Source organism: Nannizzia gypsea, genomic scaffold (genome assembly GCF_000150975.2).
Source record: "Nannizzia gypsea CBS 118893 supercont1.1 genomic scaffold, whole genome shotgun sequence".
Lineage (NCBI taxonomy): Eukaryota > Fungi > Ascomycota > Eurotiomycetes > Onygenales > Arthrodermataceae > Nannizzia > Nannizzia gypsea.
This window is the reverse complement of record NW_003345201.1, coordinates 3289248-3316226: the sequence shown is the minus strand read 5'-3', so window position 1 is coordinate 3316226 and position 26979 is coordinate 3289248. Positions and strand designations below refer to the sequence as shown.

The 26979-nt window shown below is 47.9% G+C and overlaps 12 protein-coding genes across 12 annotated transcripts; 8 read left to right on the top strand and 4 right to left on the bottom strand.

The window, feature by feature from the left end:
* Window positions 1–360: 360 nt before the first annotated feature.
* Window positions 361–992, top strand: MGYG_01215 (hypothetical protein; the record flags this gene model as incomplete). The annotated part of the gene is made up of 2 exons (XM_003177083.1): window positions 361–580; window positions 661–992. The coding sequence occupies 2 exons, from the start codon at window positions 361–363 to the stop codon at window positions 990–992; spliced, it is 552 nt and encodes a 183-aa protein (XP_003177131.1).
* Window positions 993–1765: 773 nt separating this feature from the next.
* MGYG_01214 (GTP-binding protein rho2) lies at window positions 1766–2733 on the bottom strand (the record flags this gene model as incomplete). Its single annotated transcript, XM_003177082.1, has 4 exons — window positions 1766–2053; window positions 2115–2306; window positions 2455–2533; window positions 2699–2733. The coding sequence occupies 4 exons, from the start codon at window positions 2731–2733 to the stop codon at window positions 1766–1768; spliced, it is 594 nt and encodes a 197-aa protein (XP_003177130.1).
* A 1574-nt stretch (window positions 2734–4307) lies between these two features.
* Window positions 4308–8531, top strand: MGYG_01213 (hypothetical protein; the record flags this gene model as incomplete). The annotated part of the gene is made up of 6 exons (XM_003177081.1): window positions 4308–4451; window positions 4509–5700; window positions 5780–6027; window positions 6095–7790; window positions 7863–7979; window positions 8038–8531. 6 exons carry the CDS (start codon window positions 4308–4310, stop codon window positions 8529–8531), a joined length of 3891 nt encoding a protein of 1296 aa, XP_003177129.1.
* Window positions 8532–9341: 810 nt separating this feature from the next.
* MGYG_01212 (vacuolar protein sorting-associated protein 35) lies at window positions 9342–12398 on the bottom strand (the record flags this gene model as incomplete). Its single annotated transcript, XM_003177080.1, has 7 exons — window positions 9342–9668; window positions 9736–10284; window positions 10342–10796; window positions 10846–10868; window positions 10922–11447; window positions 11504–12141; window positions 12262–12398. The coding sequence occupies 7 exons, from the start codon at window positions 12396–12398 to the stop codon at window positions 9342–9344; spliced, it is 2655 nt and encodes an 884-aa protein (XP_003177128.1).
* An 863-nt stretch (window positions 12399–13261) lies between these two features.
* On the top strand, window positions 13262–13894 carry MGYG_01211 (hypothetical protein; the record flags this gene model as incomplete). Its single annotated transcript, XM_003177079.1, has 1 exon — window positions 13262–13894. One exon carries the CDS (start codon window positions 13262–13264, stop codon window positions 13892–13894), a length of 633 nt encoding a protein of 210 aa, XP_003177127.1.
* Window positions 13895–14445: 551 nt separating this feature from the next.
* On the top strand, window positions 14446–16720 carry MGYG_01210 (hypothetical protein; the record flags this gene model as incomplete). The annotated part of the gene is made up of 3 exons (XM_003177078.1): window positions 14446–14638; window positions 14775–15803; window positions 15858–16720. The coding sequence occupies 3 exons, from the start codon at window positions 14446–14448 to the stop codon at window positions 16718–16720; spliced, it is 2085 nt and encodes a 694-aa protein (XP_003177126.1).
* A 409-nt stretch (window positions 16721–17129) lies between these two features.
* Window positions 17130–18242, top strand: MGYG_01209 (dolichol-phosphate mannosyltransferase; the record flags this gene model as incomplete). Its single annotated transcript, XM_003177077.1, has 2 exons — window positions 17130–17180; window positions 17262–18242. 2 exons carry the CDS (start codon window positions 17130–17132, stop codon window positions 18240–18242), a joined length of 1032 nt encoding a protein of 343 aa, XP_003177125.1.
* Window positions 18243–18511: 269 nt separating this feature from the next.
* On the bottom strand, window positions 18512–19454 carry MGYG_01208 (dolichol-phosphate mannosyltransferase; the record flags this gene model as incomplete). Its single annotated transcript, XM_003177076.1, has 2 exons — window positions 18512–19145; window positions 19255–19454. 2 exons carry the CDS (start codon window positions 19452–19454, stop codon window positions 18512–18514), a joined length of 834 nt encoding a protein of 277 aa, XP_003177124.1.
* A 382-nt stretch (window positions 19455–19836) lies between these two features.
* Window positions 19837–21398, top strand: MGYG_01207 (hypothetical protein; the record flags this gene model as incomplete). Its single annotated transcript, XM_003177075.1, has 4 exons — window positions 19837–19882; window positions 19937–19985; window positions 20047–21109; window positions 21204–21398. 4 exons carry the CDS (start codon window positions 19837–19839, stop codon window positions 21396–21398), a joined length of 1353 nt encoding a protein of 450 aa, XP_003177123.1.
* Window positions 21399–21689: 291 nt separating this feature from the next.
* MGYG_01206 (hypothetical protein) lies at window positions 21690–22754 on the bottom strand (the record flags this gene model as incomplete). Its single annotated transcript, XM_003177074.1, has 2 exons — window positions 21690–22560; window positions 22648–22754. The coding sequence occupies 2 exons, from the start codon at window positions 22752–22754 to the stop codon at window positions 21690–21692; spliced, it is 978 nt and encodes a 325-aa protein (XP_003177122.1).
* A 386-nt stretch (window positions 22755–23140) lies between these two features.
* On the top strand, window positions 23141–24106 carry MGYG_01205 (adiponectin receptor protein 1; the record flags this gene model as incomplete). Its single annotated transcript, XM_003177073.1, has 1 exon — window positions 23141–24106. The coding sequence occupies one exon, from the start codon at window positions 23141–23143 to the stop codon at window positions 24104–24106; it is 966 nt and encodes a 321-aa protein (XP_003177121.1).
* Window positions 24107–24588: 482 nt separating this feature from the next.
* On the top strand, window positions 24589–25776 carry MGYG_01204 (3-oxoacyl-[acyl-carrier-protein] reductase; the record flags this gene model as incomplete). The annotated part of the gene is made up of 4 exons (XM_003177072.1): window positions 24589–24760; window positions 24872–25059; window positions 25152–25303; window positions 25404–25776. The coding sequence occupies 4 exons, from the start codon at window positions 24589–24591 to the stop codon at window positions 25774–25776; spliced, it is 885 nt and encodes a 294-aa protein (XP_003177120.1).
* Window positions 25777–26979: the final 1203 nt, after the last annotated feature.

Here is a 26979-nt window from a genome sequence, read left to right as displayed (position 1 = left end):
TAACCAACGGAAGTTTGCATTTTACCGGCGTTACTAAGTATTTTGTTAAATTAGACTGCTGCTATGCTCGAGCTGATCGAAACATTGCTTATCTGCACATAAACATGATGTTCGTAAAGCCAGTGCATCACTACTTAGAGTTTATCGCGTTTAATTCTGCCAGCCTCGTGACCTACGCGCTTATTTTGAAATCTGCTTAGCTCAGCAACTTACAAAACTTCTTTGAGCCATCTTGAAGGGCAGTAGAGAAAACCGCGATTTACGGTAGAGACGCATCGCATCTTTTCCATTGCGCAACATAAGGGCTGTGATCACCCGGCTCATGCTAAGTTTCACACCTATTGCTTTCCTGCCGCAGCCATGAGACAGCATTTTTCGCCCGTTGTCAACTCGCTCGCGAGTGTGTTCAGAATTTCATCTCGGCCTTCACCCTTTCAACAACCAGGTCTTCTGAGCCAAACATGCAAGAACACACTCGCCCCAGGCTCAATTATATCATCCGTCAATGCCCTCAGACCATTTTCTTCTAGCTCGACATTACAAGCTAGAAAAGGTCCTGTAAAAACCGACAAGCGAGTTAGTACGTATATATCATCATTACCTGACCTGCCAGACCATTCTAGTATTCATTCAAAAGACTAACTTCCTTCTCTTACTTAGCCTTAATCCGTTATTTCCTCAACCACCCACTCACACCGCGTCCGCTCCATTTCTCACGCAACCGATATCTACGCCACTGGACGATCCATCGAGCCTGGCAATTATACAGTGCTAAACAGCGCAAGGCACAGCAATTGGAGCTTGAACGTCAGTGGGCTAGCATGAAAGATGCATGCGAGGAACTCCGTACTGGTGTTGGTGATGGTGGGAGACTGTTCCGCACTTCGATGAACAAGAAGGGGGTGTTTTCAGACGGTATCCCAATTGAATATGGACGACTACAGACAGACAGTCCGAGCAAGGACGGGTGGGATTATGCTTGGAAGCCTTGATAGCTGACGAAATACCAGGGCTGGTCATATATTCTTTTCCTTTTTTTTTGTCGTGGCTCTTGGGCTTACTTGATCCCATAAACCAACCGAGACAGGCAAATTCGGGATCGAATGAATGTATATTAGATAACCATGATAAGGCAAATGGTTTTTGTATTATCATTAGTGGGTTTAATGGAGTAGAATATATTAACATCGTTTTCTACTTCATCAACACTTTGTTCTATGGTTGCCCTACAAACTTTTACACCTATATATATGGACTTGGGCACCATAGGTTGGCCATCTAATAAGTTTTATTGCAAATTGAGGAACGACAACGAGACGATTGTATTTAAAGTGACCATTAAGTGATAAAGTACTTGGAAAACTAACGAGAAGGAAGACGAGCTGAGCACAAAAGACACAAGTGACAGAAAGGAAAAACCAGGCCTAAGTAAGTATATAAAAACACCCCAGAATAAACACCACGTGATGCAAACAGGATAAAGTAATTCCATGATAACACAAGTCATAGAACCGGGAGAAAGGCTCCTGTGCCTCCGTCCTTATTCCAGCCACCCATTTTGAAAGAAAGTCATGTTGATAATCGTTTTGGAAGTCGAAGAGGGTAATAAACAGATGTCGGATGCGGGTTCACTTGAGCCCTATTGGATGTCATGGTTATGATAGCTAGCGGTCGGGCCGACTGTAGCTGTTTCAACGCTGAGTGTCGAAGAAAAAGAAGCGAGCCGCGATGCCTGTGGCCAGTGCGGTTGCTGTAAGCGGGTATTTTATAAGATTACACAGCATGGACCTCTGGTCTTTCCAAACGTCAACAGGGCGGCGCGTGTGGCAGCCTCGAACACGTCATCTACGCCCTCGCCGGTGAGAGAAGAGCATTCAAGGTATTTTCTAGCTCCGATCTCAGCGGCGGCCTCACTGCCGTCTCTTGGGGAGACAAAGCGTTGTGACTTCTTCCTCATTTCTTCGATAGCAAGTGGATCTTCTCGGAGATCCTTCTTCAGTCCTACCAGTATGATAGGGACATCTGGGCAACGCTCATTTGCCTCCTCAATCCACTAGTTGGTCTTGTTAGAAGGGACAATAACCTTGTGACAGCAGTTATACAAGGTGACAAACCTTGTGTTTGACGTTTTCCAGTGAATCCGGGGTATCGACTGAAAACGCGATTAGGAGGACATGTGCCTTCGAGTATGCTAGCGGGCGAAGTCGTTCGTAATCCTCCTGTCCTGCAGTATCCCACAAAGCAAGCTGTACCGATCGACCGTCTACTCGGCAGTCTGTGACGTAGTTCTCGAACACCGTGGGCACCTTTTGATGACAAGGAAGTAAGAACGCTGCCAGGAGGTGGTATCAAGCTTAGTCCATGCATTACTTACATAGTGCTATAGGCAGAAGATACGGAGTTAGTTTATCTGTAATCAAACAGGAGTTCAGATCCAAGGGAGATTGCACTTACTGTAGGGAAATAGCCCAGTGTGAAGACACTGAGAAGACTAGTCTTCCCACACGCACCGTCCCCTATTATTACCAGCTTCCTATTATTAACCCGGTCAGCATATCGACTCGGAGAATAAAATCTCTTGCCCACGGGATATCGTGATGGCCCTCCCAAGAGCGGGAAAAAAAAGAAGACTTCTGACTGAAATGCAGTCATCCATCGGGATCTTATTTTTTATGAGACATCCTTGCCACGCACGCACCTTCGCATAACATTGTCTGCCTGTTGCTGCGCCATTTGTAAGGGGGAAAACGAGCAGCGAGGAGATGAACGGCGACGGTCTAATCAGAATTTGTAACGGTGCACTTTGGTTCTCGACAGTCGTAGAGAATGAACGGAGGAGTTTCTCGTGGAGATCGATGGATGGAGAGGTGGATTTGGAAGGGGTGGGTATCGGAACTATCAAACTCCCATGTCTGAGTGTCTAACACGAAGGCGAGCGGATGTCAGCTACGCTCCATCAGGTGAGGCTGCATGCTGGTGCTGGGCCCAAGGTTGGAACAAGCGGAGCATTATTATTTAGCTAGACAGGAACGTAATCACCTTAGCCAACCATATGCGCAATGGTGTCTTCCTCGTCTGCCTTGAGGATCTGGTGGACGAACAAGCACAGGCAGGGTCTCTAGAGGCTGTTGTTCTTCCTGCGGCCTTGCAGTGTCTCTTTCTCTCTTCTCGCTCTTTCTGAGATATTCCTGTCCTTTAATCCCACACAGACGGGCTTTATTTTATTTAGATGATGATGGTAAGAAGGAGAAAAAAAAGAAACAGTCCTCGCCTAGGAGAGTTTGTTTGTCAACGCCTTTTTTCCTCGTTCAAGAGAGGTTGTTGTAACTGTTGGGTAATACACGCTAAGAGGGCTGGATTAATATGATTAATATGACCAAGGGCGGGCAGTGAGTCTGTTGCACTGTTATTTTCCCGGGAGGCGGACCAGGTTTCAGTCTCGATCCTTCTTTGCTTTTCCTTCTTCTTCCTTTTTTCGTTAGCTTTCTGTCCTCATCACCTCCATGTGAACTTAGCATCAATTACCTTTAAATATTGAACATAATAGATCTTATTACCATCTTTTATTTATTTAGTTAACCTAAAAAAAAAACACAAAATACAAGGCGTACCGTGGTAGCGCCGAAAATTACAGACAACTGCGGCCAGGAACCCGCCCAAACTTACAGCCCTGCCGTATCAAAATTACGCTTCCCTGGCCACGTTTGGCGGTGAGCGAAAAAGCGCCAGGCGACGGTCGCTTGCCGCGTCTAATCTTGCCAGATTGGGTTGTCTTCGCTGCATTTTGCCGTTTGCACCACCCAATATCAAAAAGCGAAGCGGACGAAGAGGACGAAGTTAGCGACCAAAGCCGCCAGCGCGAGACGCATTCGTTTACCACCAGCTAGACTTCCTGGGCCCTTGCCAGCACCCGTGCCTGCCCTCGCTGTCCTTTCTCGCGGCGCCTGTTCTTTTTTTCGTTGGTCCTTGCTGGCGTCAAACCCCTTCTCCCCGCCCTCCGTCAACCTCGCGATACCTCCGGACCAGTTCACCTGTCTAAGCGCCCGGGAGAGCTTGCTCTGTTTCTCTCTGCCGCCTGTCGCCCCTCTGGAGGGCTTGCTCGAATCAGCTTAGAGGCTTCGGAGTAAGCACAGTCCTTCTTTCCGTGCCTTATCTCTCTTTTATCTCGTGCCTTTTTATTTTTCAACCTTCGGGGGAGAGAACCTTCAAATTTCGGTCGTCACTCCCGCACTTTAGAGGCGTTGCGTCTATTGCCTTACGCGCTTGCAGAAAAGTTAACGGGCCTAGCTTCCTTTCTCCTTAGGATAATGCCTTCCAACTCGAAACGAACAGCTACAGTGCCAGCAGGCACGTCGAGTCAAAATCCTACCTCCAGCACAGCTAAATTGAGCACCATCAGCACCCCAGCCAATGCTAGCAACACGACATCTACAATGCCACCTACAGAAGGCGTAAGTCCCGGTAGCTTGCCGGATAAGTGCTTGGTTAACCAGACATCAAATCTACAGGCTCCTACCGTCAACCGGAAGAAGCAAAAGAGGCGGCAGAAACAAGCTGCTCGTTTAGCCGCGGAGCAACAACGAAGTGATGCGTCCACCCCCACAAACAGAAACGGTCAAGATGTTAGCGATGGGTACGATACCGGCGCCAGGCATGGTCACACATGCAGCCCAACGCAGCAACATACGTTTAATGAGAAGGGCGAATCGATTGAGAACCCCGGGGCGTGGTATTCGGACGACGACCGGGATTTCCCACGCGGCCAACACGACAACCATCAACAACATATTAATAACAGTAATAATAACGATGGCAACTCAAGTCAACCCCAAAATAATGCTGGAAGCCGGAAGAGTAAAAAGAAGAAAGGCAAAAAGGGCCGGAATGGAGGCCAGGCCGCCGAAGGGAGCTCGTCTCACTCAACACCACCCCCTCCACCACCCCTTAATTCTTCGGCACGTCCTGTTGGAGTACCACCGCCCCTCGTCAACGCCTATCGATCAGCTCACAGAATATCCAAGGATCGCATATGGAACACGTCAACCCATGAAGAGCGGGAAAATATTAAAGAATTCTGGCTACAGCTAGGAGAAGAGGAACGCCGTTCGCTAGTAAAGGTTGAGAAGGAAGCTGTTTTACGGAAAATGAAAGAGCAGCAGAAACACTCCTGCAGCTGCACGGTATGCGGCAGGAAACGTACAGCCATTGAAGAGGAGCTCGAGGTATTATATGACGCATACTACGAGGAGCTGGAACAGTATGCCAACAATAACCAGGCCTCCTTTGAGAACGGCGCTTCGCTTCGACTACCTCCCCGCCTATACCAAACTCCTATTCGGTCTCTGCACCATCACCACCATCATCACCACCACTCTCACCCTCACCCTCACACCCACCCTCACTCCCACTCTCACTCTCATTCTCACTCTCATTCTCATGCTCATTCTCATTCTCACGCTCACGCTCACTCTCACTCTCACGCTCACTCTCACTCTCACGCTCACTCTCATATACCCCAACACCCATCACGAGGGCGGGTACATGAACTGCCAGAAGACGAAGAGGATGAGGAACTGGAGGAAGATTATGAAGACGAAGATGAGGAAGATGAGGAACCATACAGTGACGAAGATCTCGACGTAGATACTAGGACAACTAGGGCCGACTTCTTTGCCTTTGGAAATAGTCTAACAGTAAAGGGTAGGCTCTACTTTTTCTTTTCTTTCTTGATTCGTTATCGACTAGGGCTATGAAGGAGCACTAACGTATAATATTGCAGATGGAATCCTGACAGTGGCAGACGATTTACTAAAAAATGACGGCAAGCATTTCATTGATATGATGGAACAGTTGGCGGAACGGCGGATGCAGCGTGAGGAAGAGACACAGTATATCTCATCAGCAGGCCACCCGTCAATGCAAGCTGGTCATAATCATGGAGCCCCGTTAGACGACGAAGACTACGAGGATGACGAGGATGAAGACTATGATAGCCAGGAAGAGGATGAATTTGAGGAAGATGAAATGGTTTGTTTTAAGCAATGGTTTACAAACGTGATAGAGAGGATTTAGCATACTAATTACTTTACCACAGGATGCAATGACGGAGGAGCAACGAATGGAAGAAGGCCGGCGAATGTTCCAGATTTTTGCTGCTAGGATGTTCGAGCAACGGGTTTTAACAGCTTATCGAGAAAAGGTTGCGCGTGAACGACAGCAACGGCTCATAGAGGAACTCGAAGAAGAGAACCGGCTGGATGAAGAGCGTGAAGCAAAGAAGGCCAAAGAAGCCCAGAAGAAAAAGGACAAGAAGCGCCTACAGAAGCAAGCCAAGGATGAGGAGAAAGCTAGACGGGAGGCTGAACGAGCTGCCGAGCTAGCTGCTCAAAAAGCTGCGGAAGAGGCAAAACTCAAAGAGCAGCAGCGGAAGCGAGAAGAGCAACGGAAGAAAAAGGAGGCTGAGAAGAAAGCTCAGGAGGAAGAGCGGCTCCGGAAAGAAGCTGATCGGCAAAGACGGTTGAAGGAGGAGCGTGAGCGTCAGGCAGAGGCCGAAAGAAAGCAGCGAGAGCAAAAGGAGAAGGAGAAAAAGAAGCGCGAGGAGGCGAAGAAAAAGGAGCGGGAGGAACGAGAAGCCAAGGAAAAGGAGCAGCGAGAGCGAAAGGCCAAAGAAGAGCGTGAACAGAAGGCCAAAGCAGAGCAGGAGAAACGAGAAAAAGAAGTTGCTGCTGCCGCCGTGAGACCTGACCGTGAACACGTCAGACGGGAGGAGTTGGGACCTATACAGCTAGAGCAACATATGCCAGCTCAGGGCGCAAAGCGAGCTTCACAGACAGGAGTGGCATATTATCCTCCTGGACTTCACCATCCACAACCTCCAAATCTACTTCAATCGCCCCATTTCCAGGTTGCTACGCCTGTGATACCAAAAGCACCAACACCCGTTCGAGCTCGACAAGCTTCCCAGCAGGACTCTCACGCTTCATCACCCCGTTCTCAGCCCGCATACACCGATACTCTACACACCTCGATTTCTCCAGGAGCTGCGCATTCATCCGGTGCGTCCAGCGTTGTGTCGAATAAGGGAATGGCGCCGCATCCGAACAACCTTCACCACCCGCAACAAGTTGCACCTCTGTCACCTTTGGGAGGACCAGGTCGCGGTCAACCGCCCCCCGGATTCAATGCTTTGCCAAGTTTAAATGGCATTCCCGGTGCTGGGTTGCCAGGTATGGGACATCGTGGTTCTCTAAGCCATGAAGCTTCCCTGTATCCGAATCCCATTGCCAGTCAGTTTAGAGGAATTGGGTCACCCGAGGGCCTCTCTGCTCCACCCGGAATTGTCCCTAGACACGCTTCCCAAAGCAGAGGGTTTGGCCTGGACTCAAGCCACAACCCCCTGGCCTTCCATTCCCCGCTAATGACAGCTGGCACTCTCGGCCCACAACCCATCCAGATACCTCGTGAGAGCCTCTCACACGGGCATGCCCATACCAGTCAGCTCTCCGCGTCACTCGATAGGAGCGCCAACGAGCCTCTTCCACTCAATCAACCTATAGGGTCCCGCCCGGCCCCTATTCAACGGCCGTCAAGTATCGTTCACGATCATGGAAAGGACCGCTCAAAGTCAAGCCAGTCGGATGTCGATGAACTTAGTACTCAGCTAGGAAGTAGTGCGCTTTTGGATGATACGGACCTCCCGCTTAATACTGGGCTTTCACAACCAATACCTGCTCCAGGAACCGGAAGAATGGCGTTCGGGACGACTCCTTTATTCTCCGAATCATTAGGATGTAAGTTACATTCTACTAAGGCTAATCCGCTAATTTACATGCAATTTGATGTCTGACAATGTCCATTTTTAGCCGCCACTGCCTCAAACTTCCCCCTAGGAGCGCCATCGAGTGGTGGAACATGGGGCTCAGCAATCCCATTTGGACCTCCAGGATTCGCCAGTGCTGCGTCTTGGGGTGCCGGTCCAAGTAAGTTCTAACATCTTCAAACTTTTTCCGCCCTATTCAAGTACTAACGTACTAAAAGGTCCAACATGGTCCACTGGAGCTTTCGGTATTATTGGAAGACCTCACCATCCGCACACCCCAAGACCAGTCACGATCCGACTTCTGGTTAGTCAAGCGTGTAAGAAGCTCACAGCTAGCTCCCCTGAAAGCTCCGGTTTCCATAGCACAAACCAAGTCCTACGGCAAATCGAGCAGTTCAACCCACCACTTGACGTTCCGATCACTCTAGAAGAGATAGTGGATATCTGTGATACAGAGGGCAATTCACAGAACGGCGGCGGCTCCCTTATTGTCGATTATGCCGGATCCCGTGGGACCTTCATCAAATTCGAGCCCGAAAGTTCGAGCCCATTATCCGCCACTATGCCCAATACATCGCCTGGCGACATTGGCAGCCCAGTCCCGAGAAACAGCTACCCTGCCCACATAGGTAGCGGCGGCAGCGCTGGAGCTGGTGGTTCTAGTTCCAGATACTTTGCTTCCACCAATGTCCCTCCTCCCACTGGGTGCTGAGATACATGCTGTAAATACAGCATCAACTAGCCTCTATGGGAAGTCCTTGGCTTCTCTCTTTCAATATTTCCCTTCACGCTCCCCAGTCCTTCTTACGCCACTCCTAACATAGTCACAAGACGCCCTTATGATTCATTTTCCCTTTTCGCATCTCCTATCCTATCCTCTCTCGGCGCTCTTTAGGAGCTCTAGATACCAACGCTTTTTTCCTCGGTCTCTTTCCCTTTCCTCTCTAGCCATTGCAGTCTTCATCTGTTACTTGCTTTCGTGGTTCCATCTTTCAACCTCCTCTTTACCCCATCTTGCATTGTTACAATAACACCCCGGCTTTGCCCTTCTTTCCCTTCTTTGTTAAACGTTTCCCTGCTTAGGGTGCATACGAAATTTCCATGTACTCTACTTTCAGCAAGGGAAGCAAATAATGCTACTGGCTGGTATGCCGGTGGGCGCAGCTGGCATGCTGTAATGGGTAGTTCTCGTTTCTGCATTTTGCTCTTATGATGAATAATCAGATGCATGAGGCGTTTCAGCAATGAAATTCAGTTACCGCCCCCTTCTCAATTAGAGAACACTCTCTTTGATATTGTAACAGCAGCACTTGAAGTCTTCCCGTAGCGTACACAAATATCCAGGAACCAGGGACAAATAGCTGAAGCAGGAGGAACTAGCCTACCCGAAGAAGGAACATAGTAAATCTATTAAACGAATTACTGTTGCATTATACACTGGGCTACAGTGGTAGAGAACAGTGGGAGAAACAGGAAATTATATTATATCGTATCATCACCTTCTCCTAGCGTCTCGGTTCATTTACTGCCTCGGTGGCTCCGTCACAACTCCTTCCCACCCTCTAGATTTGATATAATCCAAAGTTCGTTCAAAATGGCGTCTAGGGCTTTCCAGGCTGGAACTTGGAACCCCTTCGGTCTGATTTGACTGGAGATTAGAATATATGAGCTCAATAAGGCCGTTGAGATATTTTGTCGTCACTGTCTCGTTTTGCTGGTCGAAATAGTAAACGTAGCGGTTCAATATCTCGATGAAAAGTTCAACTGATACAGCAGTGTCCATGCAAGCGTCTGCCACGCGAAGCGCTCGCTGAAGACATTCAAGGACACGTTTGCCATCGCGATAAACCTGTAAGATTAGAAACGTTAATTATAAACGAAATATATGCGATTGGTTTGAATAAGGAGAGACTCACAATGTTGGGTTCATCTCCCTCCTTCTGTGGGTTTTCAACAACCCACCAAAGATGACTTGCCAAATATACGGCACGGCACTGATCCGGCTTCTTCAGGAGCTTGCTACCATGAAGAGCAGCCTTGGTGATGAGAGTATCATAGTTTTCTCTTCCAAAGTTCCTGCACCCGTGCAATGCACTTGAAATGATACATACAGCTTGGAATTGCGCTCTCGAATCGCTAATAGAATCCTCGTAGACGGTAAAAGCCTGTGCGAAGAATTCATAGCTGACTTCTTCAAAGCCAGTTTCATCTGCTGTTTGCCCACAAAGTACAAAAAGGCGTAATGCAAGATCAGCACAACCAGAGTTCACACGCTGGTACAGACTGCTAATACACTGATGCATAAACCTAAAGAGTGCAGATGACTGAGATTGCCAATTATCATCAAAGTGCTCTCGGGCCTTGTACTTGCGAGCCAGCTTAATGGATGATGTTATTATTGATGGGGTGGTATATCTTATACGCTCATTACCATCCAAATAAGCTGTCCGCAATGCTTGTAATAGCTTTAAAAATAATTAGCCCGTTGTAAGAATGTTGACTGCTAAATAAGTAGAGCTTACCTTGAGTTGTGTATCGTTGTCCTGCCCTTGAACCAAATGGACTATTCGCGCCAGCCACCCTTGCTCTTCGATGGTCTCCTCGGTTTCACCTCCACGTCGTTGACTTTGAGCACCTGGGTAGCCAGCTGGTTGTTGCATCCCTTCCCTAATCAAAACTCGTAGAACCTGGAGGACGTTATCCAGGTTCTCAGGTGAAGCGATAAATATTCTATTTCGCAGAATATTCCGTGCGACTTCTCCGGCAACTGCTCGTCGGGTAGAGTACGATTGTGCAGCGAAGAAAGGGATATAGTTCGGAAGAGATAGCGCGGTGAATATAGAAACATATGACTGAAGAGGAGCAAGTAGAAGGTTTAATATACTTGACTGCGCAGGCGCAGAATGGAAGTCCGCGCTATCAGAGTGTTCGGTTGCGGTCTTTGTGGCGTACTGGAGCACTTGATCAACATATTCTTCTAGTGGTTAGCACATCATTATAAAAAGGCCGTGATGATAGATAAATACCTAGTCGGTCTGGATATATGTTTCTATACGGTCGTCAGCATTACTCTGGGGAAGTCACCAGTATATTTTGACTCACAAGGCAAGGTTCGTCAACGAAACCAAAAGGGCAATGGTATCTTGGATGGGAATTCCTCGAGTCTTAACTAGATTAAGCACTTGGTCGTAGAAAATTTCATAAAGTTTAACATTCCCTGGCAGAAAGGACGTTTCCTCATGGGCTTCTTGCTGGCCTTCCACAGTTGCTGGTTCAGTATCTTTGCCAGTTTCCCCTTCACTAGGCTTATTAATACTGTTTTCCGATTGCTGATTTCCATTTTCTTTATTTGCTGGTTTCTGTTCGTCTGAGGTTGGAGGAACTTCACCGCTTTCCTTTGAAAGTTGGAGGTTTTCCAATAGTCTTACCGTTGCCTCTTCCTCAGCCTTCTTTCTCACTTCGGGGTCATCGCTCTTTTCGGAGCCACGAGTTGCATAAGTTGAAAGCCTATCCATGAGACCAATAACAATTTTCTTCATGTCAACATGCGGGTTCAATCTTGCGATAGCAGATAACATTGAGTCCAACGTGTGTAGATGGTATTCATCCGGGAATACCTTGGTTATCACTGTAAAAATTTGTTAGCAGAGGTCCAGCAGAAATGGAACAATGCTCAAAAATTACCTTCCAGTAAGTACTCCTGCGCAAGAACATCTCGGCACTGAACTACCTGCTCCAGGAGAGGTTGCAGTATGACTGATTTGTATGCCTCTAGGTCAACCAGCTGGCTTAGACGAACAAGGTTGCTTCCAACAAGAAGTTCCAGTTCTTTTCTCTCCTGCGTTCGCTTCTCTCTTTCCCGGGAGTGGCCTTGGTGCTGTAACCGTACCCATAGTTTGTTCATTTCCACGAAATTGGTTAAAACAAAGTTGGTTGAATCCTGGAGGTTGCCTTGGGGTCCATCACCAGATCCCATGGGTAGATAATCCCGCGCCTGGTCAGAGAGATAATATCTCAAGAATAGTCCACGGATTGGATGTTGTACACCCCTACTCATTTCCATCATATCCTTCATAATTTCCTTAACCGGAGCATCTGGAATGGACATGTACACCGTACCCACGGTAATCATAAGATAGAGGCGGGGAACTATGTTTCCGGCATACTGAACTAGTTCATATAAATCCGCCAAGTGGTTCACCGGATGAGACTCTCGAAGGTAGTCCGACAAATGACGAAGCGCATCGAATACCGACATATACAATTCATAGTATTGCTTTGGTCCCAATGTGGGTGTCCGAAGCTCGGCTACTAGAGTAGATCTACCATTGATGGTTAAAAAGCGCATGTTAGCAATTGTACAATGTCCAAGGGATGTGCCAATATAGCAATCAAATATTGCGTCAGCCTAGTATAGAGGTTGACCGGCCTCCCGGACTCACCCGCATTTCAATGCATCCATCAACTTTCCAGGTGTTTCCAAGCATCTTCGCATCATATGCGACTGCTGTCGTACCACCCCAAGGGCCTCTTCCAGGAGGCGACTCTGGTCTTCTGGGACATGGGGGGCACTGGCCATCGTGGGCCGCAGAAGGTCTCCGATCTCGAATCCGGTGTTAAGTGCGCAAAGTGTATACCACCTTGAAGAGGAAATAGATAACGAATAATCAGTTAGAGATCACTAGGACGCAGTTAGCAGGAGAAAAGCTCATATCTATATCAAACAAGCTGGCTGTCGTCAAAAGCATCCTCCAACGGCCGAGTTGGAGTCTCTTGCCCAAGATGAGCTAAACAACGCTAAGCCGAAACAGGAAGCCATGGCGCTAGATCAGGAAGGGATGAATCTAATGCTGTTTTAGCTTAGTCATAGATTGCGTCTCCTTTTACCCGCCGCTTTTAGACAATAAATAGCGACTCCTGTCAACTCCCCGGATCTACTTGCTTTGGGGCATCTTCAAAAGTCGCTCCGGAGATACAGTGCGGAGGGCTGGCCGGTGATACGGAGTACATGGCTGAAGATTACCCGCATGACAAGGGGCTGAGTATGCTCCATGCTCTTAATTTGTCAGACTGAAATCATGGTTACGGCTTCCGGGCGGAAGATTCCAGTGGTTCATCTGGAGAAAGCTGGTGGCTGGGGATCCCAACCACCGCATTTCTTCATGGCGAGATGCACAAAACCAAGGGCTTCCGGACTTTATTCTCCTCGAAAGCAGAAGTGAAGTGACACTTGGTTTTTTTTATGACATTTCCTTTCTTTGTAGTCTTTCCGCCGATGATATCCTGTTTTCATGAAGTTCCTCCTAACGACATCCAAGAAGCTATTTAAAGGCATCTGGCTGATAGAATTATAAAACCTCCTAATACCACCTATCATTCTTCGAGATACAGAAGTATAGCTTGAGAACCACACCCTCAATTTGGCCAAAGCATACCATAAATATGCTGCTTAAGTTCAATAAGGCCTTGGTATCGGCCGCATTGCTCGCTCACCTATCGAGCTCGCTGCCGTTGATACCCCGTCTACCCCGGGGAGTACCTTACTCGGTCGTCCAAGTTGACGGAGGGCCTGAAACACCTACAACAGATGTACACGCAACAGTCACTGTTGATAAACCTGGGTCGACTCTACCTCCAGTCACCCATACGGCAACGATAACCCACACTATACGGCCACCCATTTCGACGACCACAACCACAACTGTCGCCTCGACGACATCTTGTACCTCTCCATCACCGACTACACACAAAACAACCATAACAACAACTACTCCTGCGCCAAGCACGTCAACATCCACTCCAAACACATCAGCTCCGACGTCAAGCTCTCCAACATCGACATCTACCACTACATCGTCGCGTCATGTTACCACAACAACCACATCTTCTATGCCTACGGCTACGACCCCTGGCACATCAACCAAGCCTACCTATGTGCCAACGCAATCCTCAACTGCTCCTACAACGACCGTCCCGCCAATATCCTCTCATATGCCTCTTCCAACGGGTTCAGCCACCAGCACTACCTCTATGACATTTTATATGCCCTCACTCATCTCCCATGCTGGTGCCTGAACTCCCCATTCCACCATGCAGCATTGAGGATACGCTATTCCATTCTAGAAGCCTGGTTCCTGCGGGGATCATACCACCACATAGATTATTAGGGCGACATGCTGCTTTCGAGCGGTACTAATACTTGAAGCGTTTTACACACATGCATTGACTGGAGTTATTTTGAGGTTGCTAAATTGTATCCTGGGGTTTTTATAATGTATTAGATGACAATGTGCCAGCCATTACACTACTGATGAGAAACATAAAATTTAATATGACTTAAAATCATTCTACATTGAAAGCTCTTACTATGTTTTACTCTTACTCCCACATATACAGATGGCTCTGGGTTTGTTTAATCCACATACATCCATCAAATGTCGAATTCGTGATTATGTAATATTGATGTTGCTACTTCGCATTTGGTAGTTAACTGATTAACTAAACATTTACACATTTTCATTGAACCATTTGAGCCTCAGTACAGTGGGAATACTCCCGCCAGTCTATATTGTTATATACCACGGTAAATTGACGCAGGAGAAAAGGCATGATACCCAGCCTAGAGCATGAGTGCAATGAGTGCAACCGGGCAACAGGTTGTCGCTACCGACGCCAACGGCACAAGTCCTAGGCCGGACCCAGACTATGAAGACGAGGTCGTTGCAGAATCCCCAGCATCTGAAGTTTCCGAAGAAGAATATGAAACAGATGAGGGTATTAATAAACGGCGGAAGAAGACGGGAAGGAACCCAGATCGGCGTAGGTCACCACTGATGATATTTCCTTTAAGTTTTATATTGGGGCTACGCCATTTCAACCTACACGCGTTGAGCTCCTAGCATTGCCTCAGTTCTATTTTCGGATATACTGCTAACCAGCAAAAACGTGGCCTCAGCACAAAAGCCAGACCAACCAAATACCCAAACGTATTCACGCGGCCTGCTAAAGCCGTCTAATCATTCCTCTAAGACTCTTCAACTGAGACTAACGTTCGGATCTGGGGACCAAGATATACTACCCATAATACATACTAGAGACTGTTGGTCAGGAGATTTAGACTTGACTTTTCCAAGCAGAGAAAGCCTTCAGAGGTGCATTGGCTGGAATCCGCGTGGGAGTAAGGACATATTTGGTGTTGACAGGGACATGAATATCCGCGAGACTACTACTGGATGGGATTGGTTTTATAATGATATAGGATCTCGATTTCGTGGGAAGCAGCAAATGTCAACTATCACCGAAAGTGTCGCCAATACCTATCTGCCCAGCCACGATATACCGAAGACAACTGTGTTGATCGGCCCATCAGATGCTCAAACTGCATACTTGATAGGACGTGGTCAATCATTTGATTTCTCTTCAGCATGGCCTTCTACAGAATCCATTGCCTTAAAACAGGAAGTGGAAGAAGCATCCAGCCTACAGGCAAATGAAGGAAGTACATCTGTGCCCAACCAGGTTAAAGTAAGGGAAGGGTGGATTGTGAACCTCGGAAATAGAATTCAATGCCTCAGTTGGGCCCCCAATTTCAACGGAAGCTCCCAATACCTAGCCATTGTAGCTCCCATCTTTGACTACCAGAAGGCACAGTTTGATGACGGAACTATCAAAGGTGCCCCTGCGTTCACACCATCGCCACCGTATCCTTCTGCAATCCAGATCTGGAGATTTGAAGCCAGGGAGTCAGGTGCTAGACTCCGCAGGCTGAACATGGACAAAAACCCGGCCTTGCATATGGTCATCTGCACCGAGTTTGGCACTATAAACCGCCTTTGCTGGTGCCCTATTTCCGTGAACCGTGATTCGAACGATGAAATTGATAGTAAGACCACGAAACCGGCCCTCTTGGCAGGGCTTTGGAGTGACGGGACAGTCAAGGTTTTTAACGTGGATTTAAGTAACAGCGATAATGAAACAAAGTACGGTATGTATAACATGTGTTACTCTCCTCCTTGAAGCCTGTCTAACATATTATTAGTTCGCCTGATAAGCCCTGCTTTTCAAGTTAGGCCTCCATCGACGATTTGTACTTGTTTCGCCTGGCTTTCACCTACAGATATAGCTATCGGGTGTGCAAACGGGTTTATTGGATTATGGAGCTTGGTCCAGTCAACCAGAAGCGAATCGTCCCTCAATCCCGAACCATATCTATATGTCCCTATCCACGACACCTACGTACTCAACATTGTTTCAGCTTACCCAACTTACCCCTACATTATCGCAGCAACGTCAATGGGTGGTCAGACGCGGCTAGTCTCCCTCATAGATCCAGCAGCAGAAGTGGCTGATGCCCTCCGGTTGAGGGTAGGGACTCAATGTCTCATTTACTCCCCTTTCTTGCGTTCTTTTATTACCAACGATGAGGGAGATTTTGTTCGCCTTCTTCCTCTCCGCCGCTTCTTTTCAAGCCTTGCCGCGCTTAAATCTAGGAGTATTATTACCTCATTAGCAACTGCGAGTTTACACCATCCATGCATTCTCGCAGGAAATGCAAGCGGAGCAGTGATGGGAAACAACCCCCTCCGAAAGCTAATTCATTCAAAGGAAAAACAGTGGCAGCAGACATGGTTTTCGCAGGAGTGGATTAACGGGGAGAATAACAGCATCACGCCGGGGCCAGTGGTTAAATTCTACGATGGTTTCAAGGCAGAGACAATCAGCCTAGCGAAAGGTTCATCGGGACAAGACAAGGAAACAGGCCAGGTGGGCATGATGACTGTATATGAAGAACAAACTGCCATCACAGCTATTGCCTGGAATTCAAACGAATCATGTGCTGGGTGGGCATGTGCCGGTATGGGGAGCGGTTTGCTCCGTGTGGAAGATTTGGCGCATGAATAGTTCGGGGTTACAACCTTCTACCTCCTGGTATATTTTGTGCCGGTGCTGTAGATAGGAATTCCTTCACCATATATATTATATATAGGAGTACTGGCCATTCTCTCCCCCATCATTGCTAATGTTCACACAAACCCTCTGTGACTCTGCTACTACTTAGAGATGAATGATAATTAGGATCTGATATGCCAATTTTAAGCTTTCCGCTCCAGGAAAATCCCTAGTTATTTTTAACTTTAAGGTTGCGGAACTTCCGTGCAGCAACGGACATCCCACCAACTTGTGCCGTCAGAGCGACGAGCAACCTTTGAATGTCACTATATAAAGGATACTTACAACACACATTGAAAGCAAATATCTATAAATTTAGCCCGAGAAAATAATTAACCATCAACGATAAGTTGTCGAGAAAATGGACGCAGAACCCCCCACAGCTGCGAGAGTTGGTGTTTTGCACCAATATGTATGGCCTATATATTACTCTCACTTCTGATAACCAGCTATCCTTTCAATATCTAGGGCGCAAGCTGATGTCAATTTTTAGTCTGCAGGTCTCAATTGTTTTGAATATAAATCAGACACGGCCAGCAAGGCGAAACCTCATGCATTGCTTCTGATTGCGGGGCTCTCGGATGGACTGTGTACCGTACCATTTATGAATGACTTGGCTGGATCTCTTGAATCAACAAAGTGGTCCGTGTTCTTTGTCATGCTCTCATCCTCGCATACCGGATGGGGTATGAGTAGTCTTGACAAGGATGTGGAAGAGCTGGGACGATGCATCGACTACGTCAAAGCCCTCAAAGCGCGTGAAAACCAGGGTGAATCCGAGCTTGCTAAGATTGCAATAATGGGGCATTCGACGGGAAGCCAGGATGTTTTGCATTATCTCTACACTCAGGCTCCAGAGCAGACAAGGCCAGCAGTGGACGGCGCTATTCTCCAAGCACCAGTCTCCGATAGAGAGTCCACTCTCTCCATTCTCGAGACCGGAACCGCCAGTGACTCTGCGGAGGTTATAAACGAAATCTTCTATGAATTGGTTGATGTTGCGAAGTCGAACCCGAATGAGAAAGATAATGGCTACATTTTGCCCATTGCTCTGACGTCACGTATTGGGTTTCCGTCGAACGTTGCGGTTAGTAGCAAGAGATTTTTGAGCCTAACCAGCCCAGATAGCCCGGAATCACCCCTGGAGGATGATCTATTTAGCTCTGATCTTGAAGATAAAAGACTGCAAGAGACGTTCGGTATGATTGGAAAACGTGGCTATTTGAAAGGATCAATCCTTGTGTTGCCTGGCGGTTCTGATGAATATATTCCAGAATGGGTGGATATGGAGAGTTTAATCAAGAGGTGGGAAACCGCTACTAAGGCCGGCAGTGATAATCCCGCCATCTGGGACGAGAGTTGCGGCGTTGTCCCTGGAGCAAGACACTCTCCACAAGGGAAATGGCAAGTTAAGCCTATACAGGACCTGCTCTCGAGAGTTCAGGGATTTCTCACTAGACTTGAAAAACATTGAAACAACATGAAGGCCTAGGAATATAATAGAAGTCTAAATCTGCTTTATTGGGTATTCTATTTCGACATATCAAAGCAGTTATTAAAAGAGTTTAGTAACATTCCAGGCCAGAACTTCATAGTGAAAAAAGGACAACGATCCCCCATTGATAACTGTGCCTGTAACCTGACCCTCTGATGACCCCATATTTCGCCGCGCACGAAGGAAAATGGCCCATTGAAAAAGAAGAAAGAAGAAAGGTGAAAAATTGAAAGGTCATCTCAGTTGCATTAAACCTTGAGCCACAGTGTGAAGACACCCTTGAGATATTCAACGATCTCTTCACCACCAAGCTTGCTTTCACCGTAGACACGGTCGACAAAGGTAATAGGACATTCTTCAACTTTGTATCCCATTGCCTTTGCACGAACCATCATCTCCATCTGGAAGGTGTACCCTTTGCTCTCGGTAACCTTGATAACTTTCTCAAGAACAGGTTTCTTGTAGAGACGGAAACTACCGGTCAGGTCGCTGACACCTGGCATCAATGCAACATCGGCAATCAAGTTGGCTCCACGGGATGTAAGTTTTCGGATCAGGTCCCATCCATACACGCCACCACGCAGGTTTCCACGCGAGGCATATCTAGTTCCAGTGACAATATCGGCCTTGGTGCTCTCCTGAATCTTGATCATCTCAGGGATGAATTTGGGGTGGTGACTGAAGTCGGCATCCATAATGATGATGAAGTTTCCGGTAGCAAACTTAAGACCGTGAACATATGCGGTTCCAAGGCCGAGCTTGCCTTCGCGAGGCTTCAAGACGATGTGTTGCTCGCCATAGGCAGCCTGGAGCTGCTTTGCAACCTCGATAGTACCGTCGGGGGAACCATCGTCGACAATAATGACCTCCCAGTTAAGCTTGCTGGATAATTTTAAAATCCTCACATTAGTATATCAAATCTAAACGTAGAATTGGCGCGATAGACTGGAGGGGCTAGATAAGGGGGAGAGGGGGGACAGTCGACACTCACTTCTCACGGAAAGTCTTCTCAATCAACCAGCAGATGATTGGAAGATTCTTACGCTCATTGTAGGTAGGCAGAATAACGGAGTATTTATTTGTAGGTGACATCTTTAAATGTGACGGAATTGGTGTTTGTTCAAACTGCGATTCGGCTTCTTGGTCCACGGCTTCTAAGGTTGGTCGATATCGAGGGCCCCGGCCGGGCATGCGGAACTCGCTATCACGCTATTAGACAAGGCGAAATAAAAAGAAAGACAGAAGAGGGCAGTGGGAAAAGAGCGTCTTTCAAGCAAATCTTCGGTGGCTAGCTTGTCGATTGGCTTGCTGGCTTGTTTGATGCTTGCATGTCTTTCTCCCAAGAAACAAGTTGATGAAGTAATCAAGGGGCTCACGTGGTCCGTGCACTCACCGCCTGGCAGAAATCCTCTTTTTTCCGTCCAAGCTTTCCATCTTAGCTTGTTTGTGCTGGGAGGATGGACATATAAGCTGTTGCAGGTTGAGGAACAGCAGATAGTTGGTAAGAGAGAGAGAGAGAGAGAGAGAGTGTGTGTGTGTGTGTGTCAGTGTAAGTGTGCTTTACGTGTTCATCATGGAACCCTCCGGTTCACAGCATCGGCGGAATGTCTCTGTAAAAGGTATGTCTGCCCATCTTGGTCTACTTAGAGCAGCATACTGACATGATAGCCCAGCTACTCGGCCGCGCAGCTCAACAAAGGGGCCGTTGGATATCCCAGATGAGTATGATCTGACCTTACTAAGTGCTCTGCTTGGCTTCTCTAATAGATTTATTTTATTACAGGCTAGATACCCCTTCTTCAGCTTCGGCTGCCTGCTCAGGTAAACGGGATTCCAAGAGCGGTGTCTTACCGCTCCGCCCTACAAAAGACTCAATTACATCACCCCGGGATAGCCTACATATCCAGGTGAACCAGAACTTCTCTTTCCTGCTCCGGCCTGAGATATTCCACCCTCTCTCGCAGTTAGAAATACCCCTTTCCTTCCGTTCAGACTTCCCAAGCCTTCTGCCGGGCCAGCCATTGGAGTCAGCACTACAACAGCTCAACGATCTATCAAAAAGTGGCCATTTCCTTCCTGCAGCGCATTATGCTGCTACAATCCTGACCTCCAACCTGATAGCTTCCAATGATTATTCCACGATATTTTCCCTCTTGTATACTCGCCTGACCTGCCTTCAGCTTACGGGGAATACCATCCTGGCTGCGCAGGAATCAAAAGCCCTGCAAGACTTGAATTCTTCATTCTACTATGTAGACGTCAAACCTGATCTTCCAAAGGAGGATTCTGGTAACTCTCAGGAAAGCCCGGGAAAGACTCACCTTGCTCCCTGGCCGCTTCGTGTTATTGCCGTAAGACTGCAAAGTATTGGATTCGGCGATGCCAGGAGAGGTATATCCGGACTTTATGAACTTGGATTAGAAGCTAGGAGATATATCATACGCCCTGATGCCGCGCCTGAGGAAAGAGCCTTGTGGAAAGACAGACTAGCTGATCTGGGTATCCGTGTTGTTAATGCTTTGGTTGAAATGGGTGACCTGGAAGCTGCTCGCCGGTCTCTGGCTAGTATGACTTCACCATCCAAGACTAACCCCCATGGATTGCAACAGAGAGCGCTTTTGCACCTACGGGTAGGAGACGTAGATTCCGCGAAGGACTTATTTTCCGGCGCATCCAGCCTATCAGCCAGCATTGTTGAGCCATTATTGAAAATGGCCGAGGGTAAATTCGATGAAGCCGTTACCGGTTGGAACGACATTCTCCAAACCTACTCTGGCACGGACGATGAGGTTCTCATCAAACAAAACCTTGCAGTCTGCCTTTTGTATGTTGGGAACCTAAAACAGGTAAGGCTGAACTTCCCTATAGCTGAGATATCCCCTTATCTTTTTCGTTTCTTTTTTATACCAGCTTGGAGGGAGGCTAACTCCTTCTATCAAGTCACGCGAAATCCTGGAGTCACTTGTCGATGACCGCAACTCTTTTCAAAGCCTCACTTTTAATTTAGCCACGGTGTACGAACTTTGCTCGGAGAATTCAGGAGCCCTCAAGGCATCATTAACAGAACGGGTAGCGGGGCATCCCCAGTCAGAGCATCGCAATTGGGAAATACCAAACGGCGCCTTTAAGATCTAGATCTCTTATTGGAGTATATTTTTATTTTTGTTTTCATTTATTATTTTTACTTTCTATCGGTTGACTGTCGAATTATCATATTTCTTTCGTTCAGAAGGCCTGTTTGCATGCATTAGTCCAATACCCTAGTATGGTTAACCACCTATCGCCTATAGGGTTGGAACTGTCATACCTTTGATTCCCAGGCTGGTCAATTTCACAATGCGACCGTCTCTTTTGGCAGAACATTTCCCACCACCGATAATGGATAATGGCCCTTGGCCCTCGGATGCCAACTGGGTACGTGCTTGTTCACGCGGCCTTGGGTTTCCTAATCCGGATTATGGCTCTATCCCCTTCTCTCCTCCATCCGATGCCTTCCATCTCAACCAACTCCTCCCACGTGCAGCCGTCTGGTGAACCCGTACAACATTCGATGATAAACCGTATGTCCGCCCACAAGTAGGTTTTCGCGATAGCCTTGAGAGCTCTCCGTCGCACATAAGGGTCAGACCAGCTCATCAGCGACCTCGTATACCCATCCACATTCCTTCCGGCTCTCCAATAGAGTACCCAATTGGCATGGAGAATGGCAGAAATGACGTTATCGACAGTGCGGTTATAATATCCAAAGGCGTTTCTAGACTTTGTGCGGAGTTCAAACACAAGCTCCCAGTCAAACCGCCGGCAGGCATAGTCGAGAATGAGGTAGGAGGTAAACTCGTGCAAATCAGATTCACTCAGAGCGCTCGACGGTTCGTTTAGCTCCTCAATCAAACGCTTCAGCGGAGGAAAATATGACGGAGGGTGTCCCGAGAGGATACCCATTCGAATGCAGAATATGTGGACTTTCTGTGCAAACTCTAAGGGGGTCTTGGACGCGGTTGCAACGACGCCTTCTCGCAATTTGCGGAGTGATAGGAGTAGCACGCTGAGGTCCTTTGATGCTGAATCGGCCAAGGTCTCAGGTCGAGTGGACTTGTTTTGTGTCTGGCCAGATTGAGACCCTTGATTAGCGACAGGAGCATTGGCGACTGGCGGATTCTTAGTTGCATCTTCGGACGGATATTTGGGAAGGGAGTCAAAGGCCGCATCAATGTCACTTGAGTAGTCGTTGCAGAATTTCAAGTACCGCTCCATGATTCTCTCGTAATATGCAAACTGCGCCTTCACGTCCAGCAACCTGTCAAAACAGGGAACAATTAGCCACCACGACGCAATAAAAAAGGGAGAAGAACGAAAAAAAAAACGCTCCCCAGGGGCGTCCTACACGGTATCTCCCTTAGAAACGAATCCTGCCTGGTCTAATGGATCGAGGACCGGCTCTTTCAGTCGTTTCCTGGAGGGAGAGGAATTGGTCGACCGTGGACCCTCCATGGCTCGGGCTAGATTCAAAGCAAGGAGTGAGCACTCGAACCACCCAGCCGTGAACAGACGCGACCTCACTGCCCAAGCCGCAGCTTTGGCTGACTTCTTCGTCCACGTCCTCGTCCTCGTCCTCGTTCTCGTTGTTGGTCTTGCTTACCGTCGACTTTCTCCCACAGCCATGATGACCTCAAGCGCGCCGCCAGTTTGCACTGTTTGCAGGGTTTCACGTGGTGATAAGGAGATGTTGAGAAAGATGTTGAGATAAGGAAGGCAAAAGAGATAAAAGAGACGCTGAACAGTTCACTGCTGGCTGTTGGTATCAGTGTCAAGGAGAAGAGGGTTCTGTGAGAGGAAGAAGAAGAGAAGGACAGGAAAACAAACAAGGAAGAAAGAAAATGTCTGTTTTGCAGCGCCGAGCAGTCACCACTGCAACCGCCGCTGTCTACAGGAGGGAAGAGGCAGAGACAGAGGCAGCGCAGCAGGTGGAAGTGCTCAAGATAGTGGAGGAGGAAGTGAGCTGGACAGCTACTGTCCACTGGGATGCCCTGCCTCACTGGCTGCAGGATAACCAACACATCCATACCGGCTACCGGCCTGCCTCTTCCTCATTCCTGCGGAGCTTTCACTCGCTGACCTACGTCCACAATGAAACTGTCAACATCTATACCCACCTGCTCCCGGCCATCCTTACCATACCGATGTCGTTCATCCTCTACCAGGCTCTTTCGCCACGATACCACACAGCAACTCCGGCGGATATAGTCGTGTTCAGCTGTTTCTTCGCTGGTGCGGCGTTCTGTCTCGGGATGAGCGCCCTATACCATACGATATCAAACCACTCGCCGTGGGTCGCTTACATCGGTAACGCATGCGACTACCTTGGAATAATAGGTCTGATCACCGGCAGCTTCATACCCAGTATCTACTATGGCTTTTACTGTATGCCACAGTTCCAGAGACTGTACTGGGGTATGATTGTGGTCCTAGGAGCTGGATGTGCAGCCGTTGCGACAATCCCACGTTTCCGTGCACCGGCCCTCCGGCCTATTCGAGCAGCCATGTTCGTAGCCTTGGGCCTCTCTGCTATATTTCCTGTTACGCATGGTGTGGTTGTGCTTGGATTTAGCCAGGCGCGCCAGCAGATTGGACTGGACTGGATGATAACGCAAGGAGTGCTCTATATCACTGGTGCAGCTATATATGCTGCCAGGGTACCCGAGTGCCTACATCCGGGCAAGTACGACATTATCGGGCACTCGCATCAGATATTCCACGTCCTAGTCGTCCTTGCGGCCGGCGCCCACCTGACTGGCCTCCTGAACGCCTTTGATTACCGACACAGCCTAGCGATTCAATGCTGACTGACCTAGGAGACAGCAAGCGCCTTCCAAACGCCTTCCAACCTATGTAAATTATAGCTACTAGACGATAAGTATTAATAGAACATTAATAGAATATTGGTACTCAGACTCAAAGTCGCCTTCCTCGTCTCTCTACCTCTGGCAAATCAGCACAATGGCGCTCTCTCGTGTAATATTGACGGACAATCCTGATGCCTCCTTTCGGCATTTTCGGGTGTTTCGTCCAGTCGCAGCTTTGGCTGGACCTCGGCATTTCCCCTTTCTTGGCTTGCTTGGAGACAAACAAACCACCTTCTTTTACACCGCATGCCCGGATAGCCGACTACATCTTCGTATTGTTTACACTTCGAGCTGCTCACTTCGTTCTTATAGAACCCATATATCATTTGTTCCTCGTGCAATTACAATATACCTTCTATTCTTACCCATATATCCCTACTTTTGCTCTAAAATTCACCAACCAGGAAACCGGAACAGTCGCAATGGCTCCTCAAGAACGTCTGACCCAGGTCTCTGCGCATCTCAACTACCCCCAGGGCATGCTCGCCGGTCAGGTGGCAATTATAACCGGATCAGGGCAAGGAATAGGAGCGGAGGCTGCTAGGCTTTTCGCCAACGAGGGCGCCAAAGTAGTCGTTGCTGACCTTGACAGCTGTCAGTAAGATCTTATCCAATAACTATTTAGAAAGGATGAATATGCTATGGGCCAATCTGGTAGACATTGGGAGAGATAGAGAAAGCTCATGACTGAATGATACCATATAGCCAAAGCAGAGGCCGTTGCCAAAGCAATCAATGATGCATCCCCGGGCAGAGCAATCGCCGTTGCTGGCGACGTCCAGGATGGTGCGTACCTGAAGAGACTCGTACAAAAGGCCGCCGAATTTGGGAACGGCAAGATCCATATCCTCGTAAACAACGCTGGATTCACCTGGGACGGAGTCATCCACAAGGTGCCGTATACCCCCAATACTGTATACGTTTTCGGCATTCTCGATATTGATGTGCATGGAGTTACTGACTTTCAACACGAAACACACTATAGCTTACCGATAAGCAATGGGACACCATCATTGCCGTTCATGCCACTGCTCCTTTCAAACTTGTACAGGCCGCAGCTCCATATTTCCGCGTAAAGGATGGTGAACCAAGAATAATCGTGAACATCAGCAGTACCAGCGGGATTCATGGAAACGCGTATGTCACACCCCATCATCGTTTGCCCCGTTTCTCTGACTTGAAACTTGAAAGAGGGGAGATGGTTAAATATATGGTATCTAACCAAACACTTCTTCAGTGGACAAGCAAACTATGCAGTTGGAAAGGCAGGTATGGTCGGCCTGACCAAAACCATTGCTAAAGAATGGGGACCAAAATTCGGTGTGCGAGCTAACACCATCGCCTTTGGATTTGTCCTCACTCGATTGACTCAGGCAAAGGAGACTGGGGCCTTCATCACCACTCCAGACGGCGAGAAGGTTGCTCTCGGCATTCCCGGCTCTCAGCTGCCTACTCAGACCAAGGAGTCCGAGGAGGCCTACGCTGATATTCCCCTTCGACGAGCGGCGAGTGCAACGGAGGCGGCAAGGTCTATTCTCGGTGTCTGCAGCCCACTGCTTAGCTATGTCAATGGCCAAACCATAATGGTCACTGGAGGAAGGAATATGTAGAGGCGGAAAGGGCAGGCGGAGTAATAGAACAAGGCACACCCCTTTTCCTTCTCTCCCTGTTGCTTAATTGACTAAATATACTCCATGCTTTATGCACCTTCCATGTACACATCACTGAAGCTAATGGTAAGTTCTTACCCACGGCTATATCTCCCCGGCAGTTGCTCCTTGTCCACCCTGGGTATACTTAAAAGCCTTATTTGGGTTCCAACCGCATTGGTTTATCACCCCTGGCAAGTTCGAGGATTCTTGTAGGGGGCAGATGCAAACTGCATGATTTAAAATATGTTTAAACCTTGGACCAACCGATTTATTTCCATGGTGGGTTACGGATATCACCCTAAGAACTCACTGGTTGAAATGCATTCATTGTCTTTCTAAACCCAGCAGCCTTATGACAGGGGTCGTAAGAAAGGTCGAGAATGAGTATTTTCCCTTTTTGAATCCCTTATAGTCCTCTCGGCTATAGACAGGATATATATATATGTCTGTGTATTGAATATCAACCTTTTTGATATTACATTCCTGTCCTTACCACTTCAACTGCAGGCAAATGAAGGCCTTGATATGCCTTGAACTTAAGAGGTGTTAGGTAGTTATTTATTCGCCAGGTATTTCCATTATTTTTTTCTTTAAAATAAAAGGCTTAGATAAAGTATCCGCAACGGAAGGACTCCATACATGTAATAGTATGGATGCATATAGCTATGCAGCTTGTCTATCATGCACCAAGGCCATGCCCCCCACAAAGCAGACGGGGATTCAGCAAACGAGCCACGATATCTTGCAGCTGGACGCCTGGATGCATTGTCAGATGGGAGATACAGAAGAACCCTTGAGCCGGCAGTCGGCAGGGTGACAGCCTTGGTTTTTGCCTGGCAACCAGCCAGCAGACAGTCATGGCAGCGATGATTAAGAAAAAATATGCACCTTCTACTTCATCTCCCCTGCTATGCTGCTGCCAGCGTATCTCCCCGTCGGTTTACTTACTAGGGGTATTGAGAAACGTCGCGTGATTTTCGTGCACTCCATGTGATCCCTTCATCCGCATATGTATATACATTCATCCATGCCGTCTGCTGGAAGGTGAGCCGGCTGCCCAATATAGATATATGTCAAAAAGTCAGTAGGTGGACATAAAAAGGATAAAATGTCTTGAACTATGCAGGGAAACAAGAGCCAGCCATGCAATCAAATTATGCG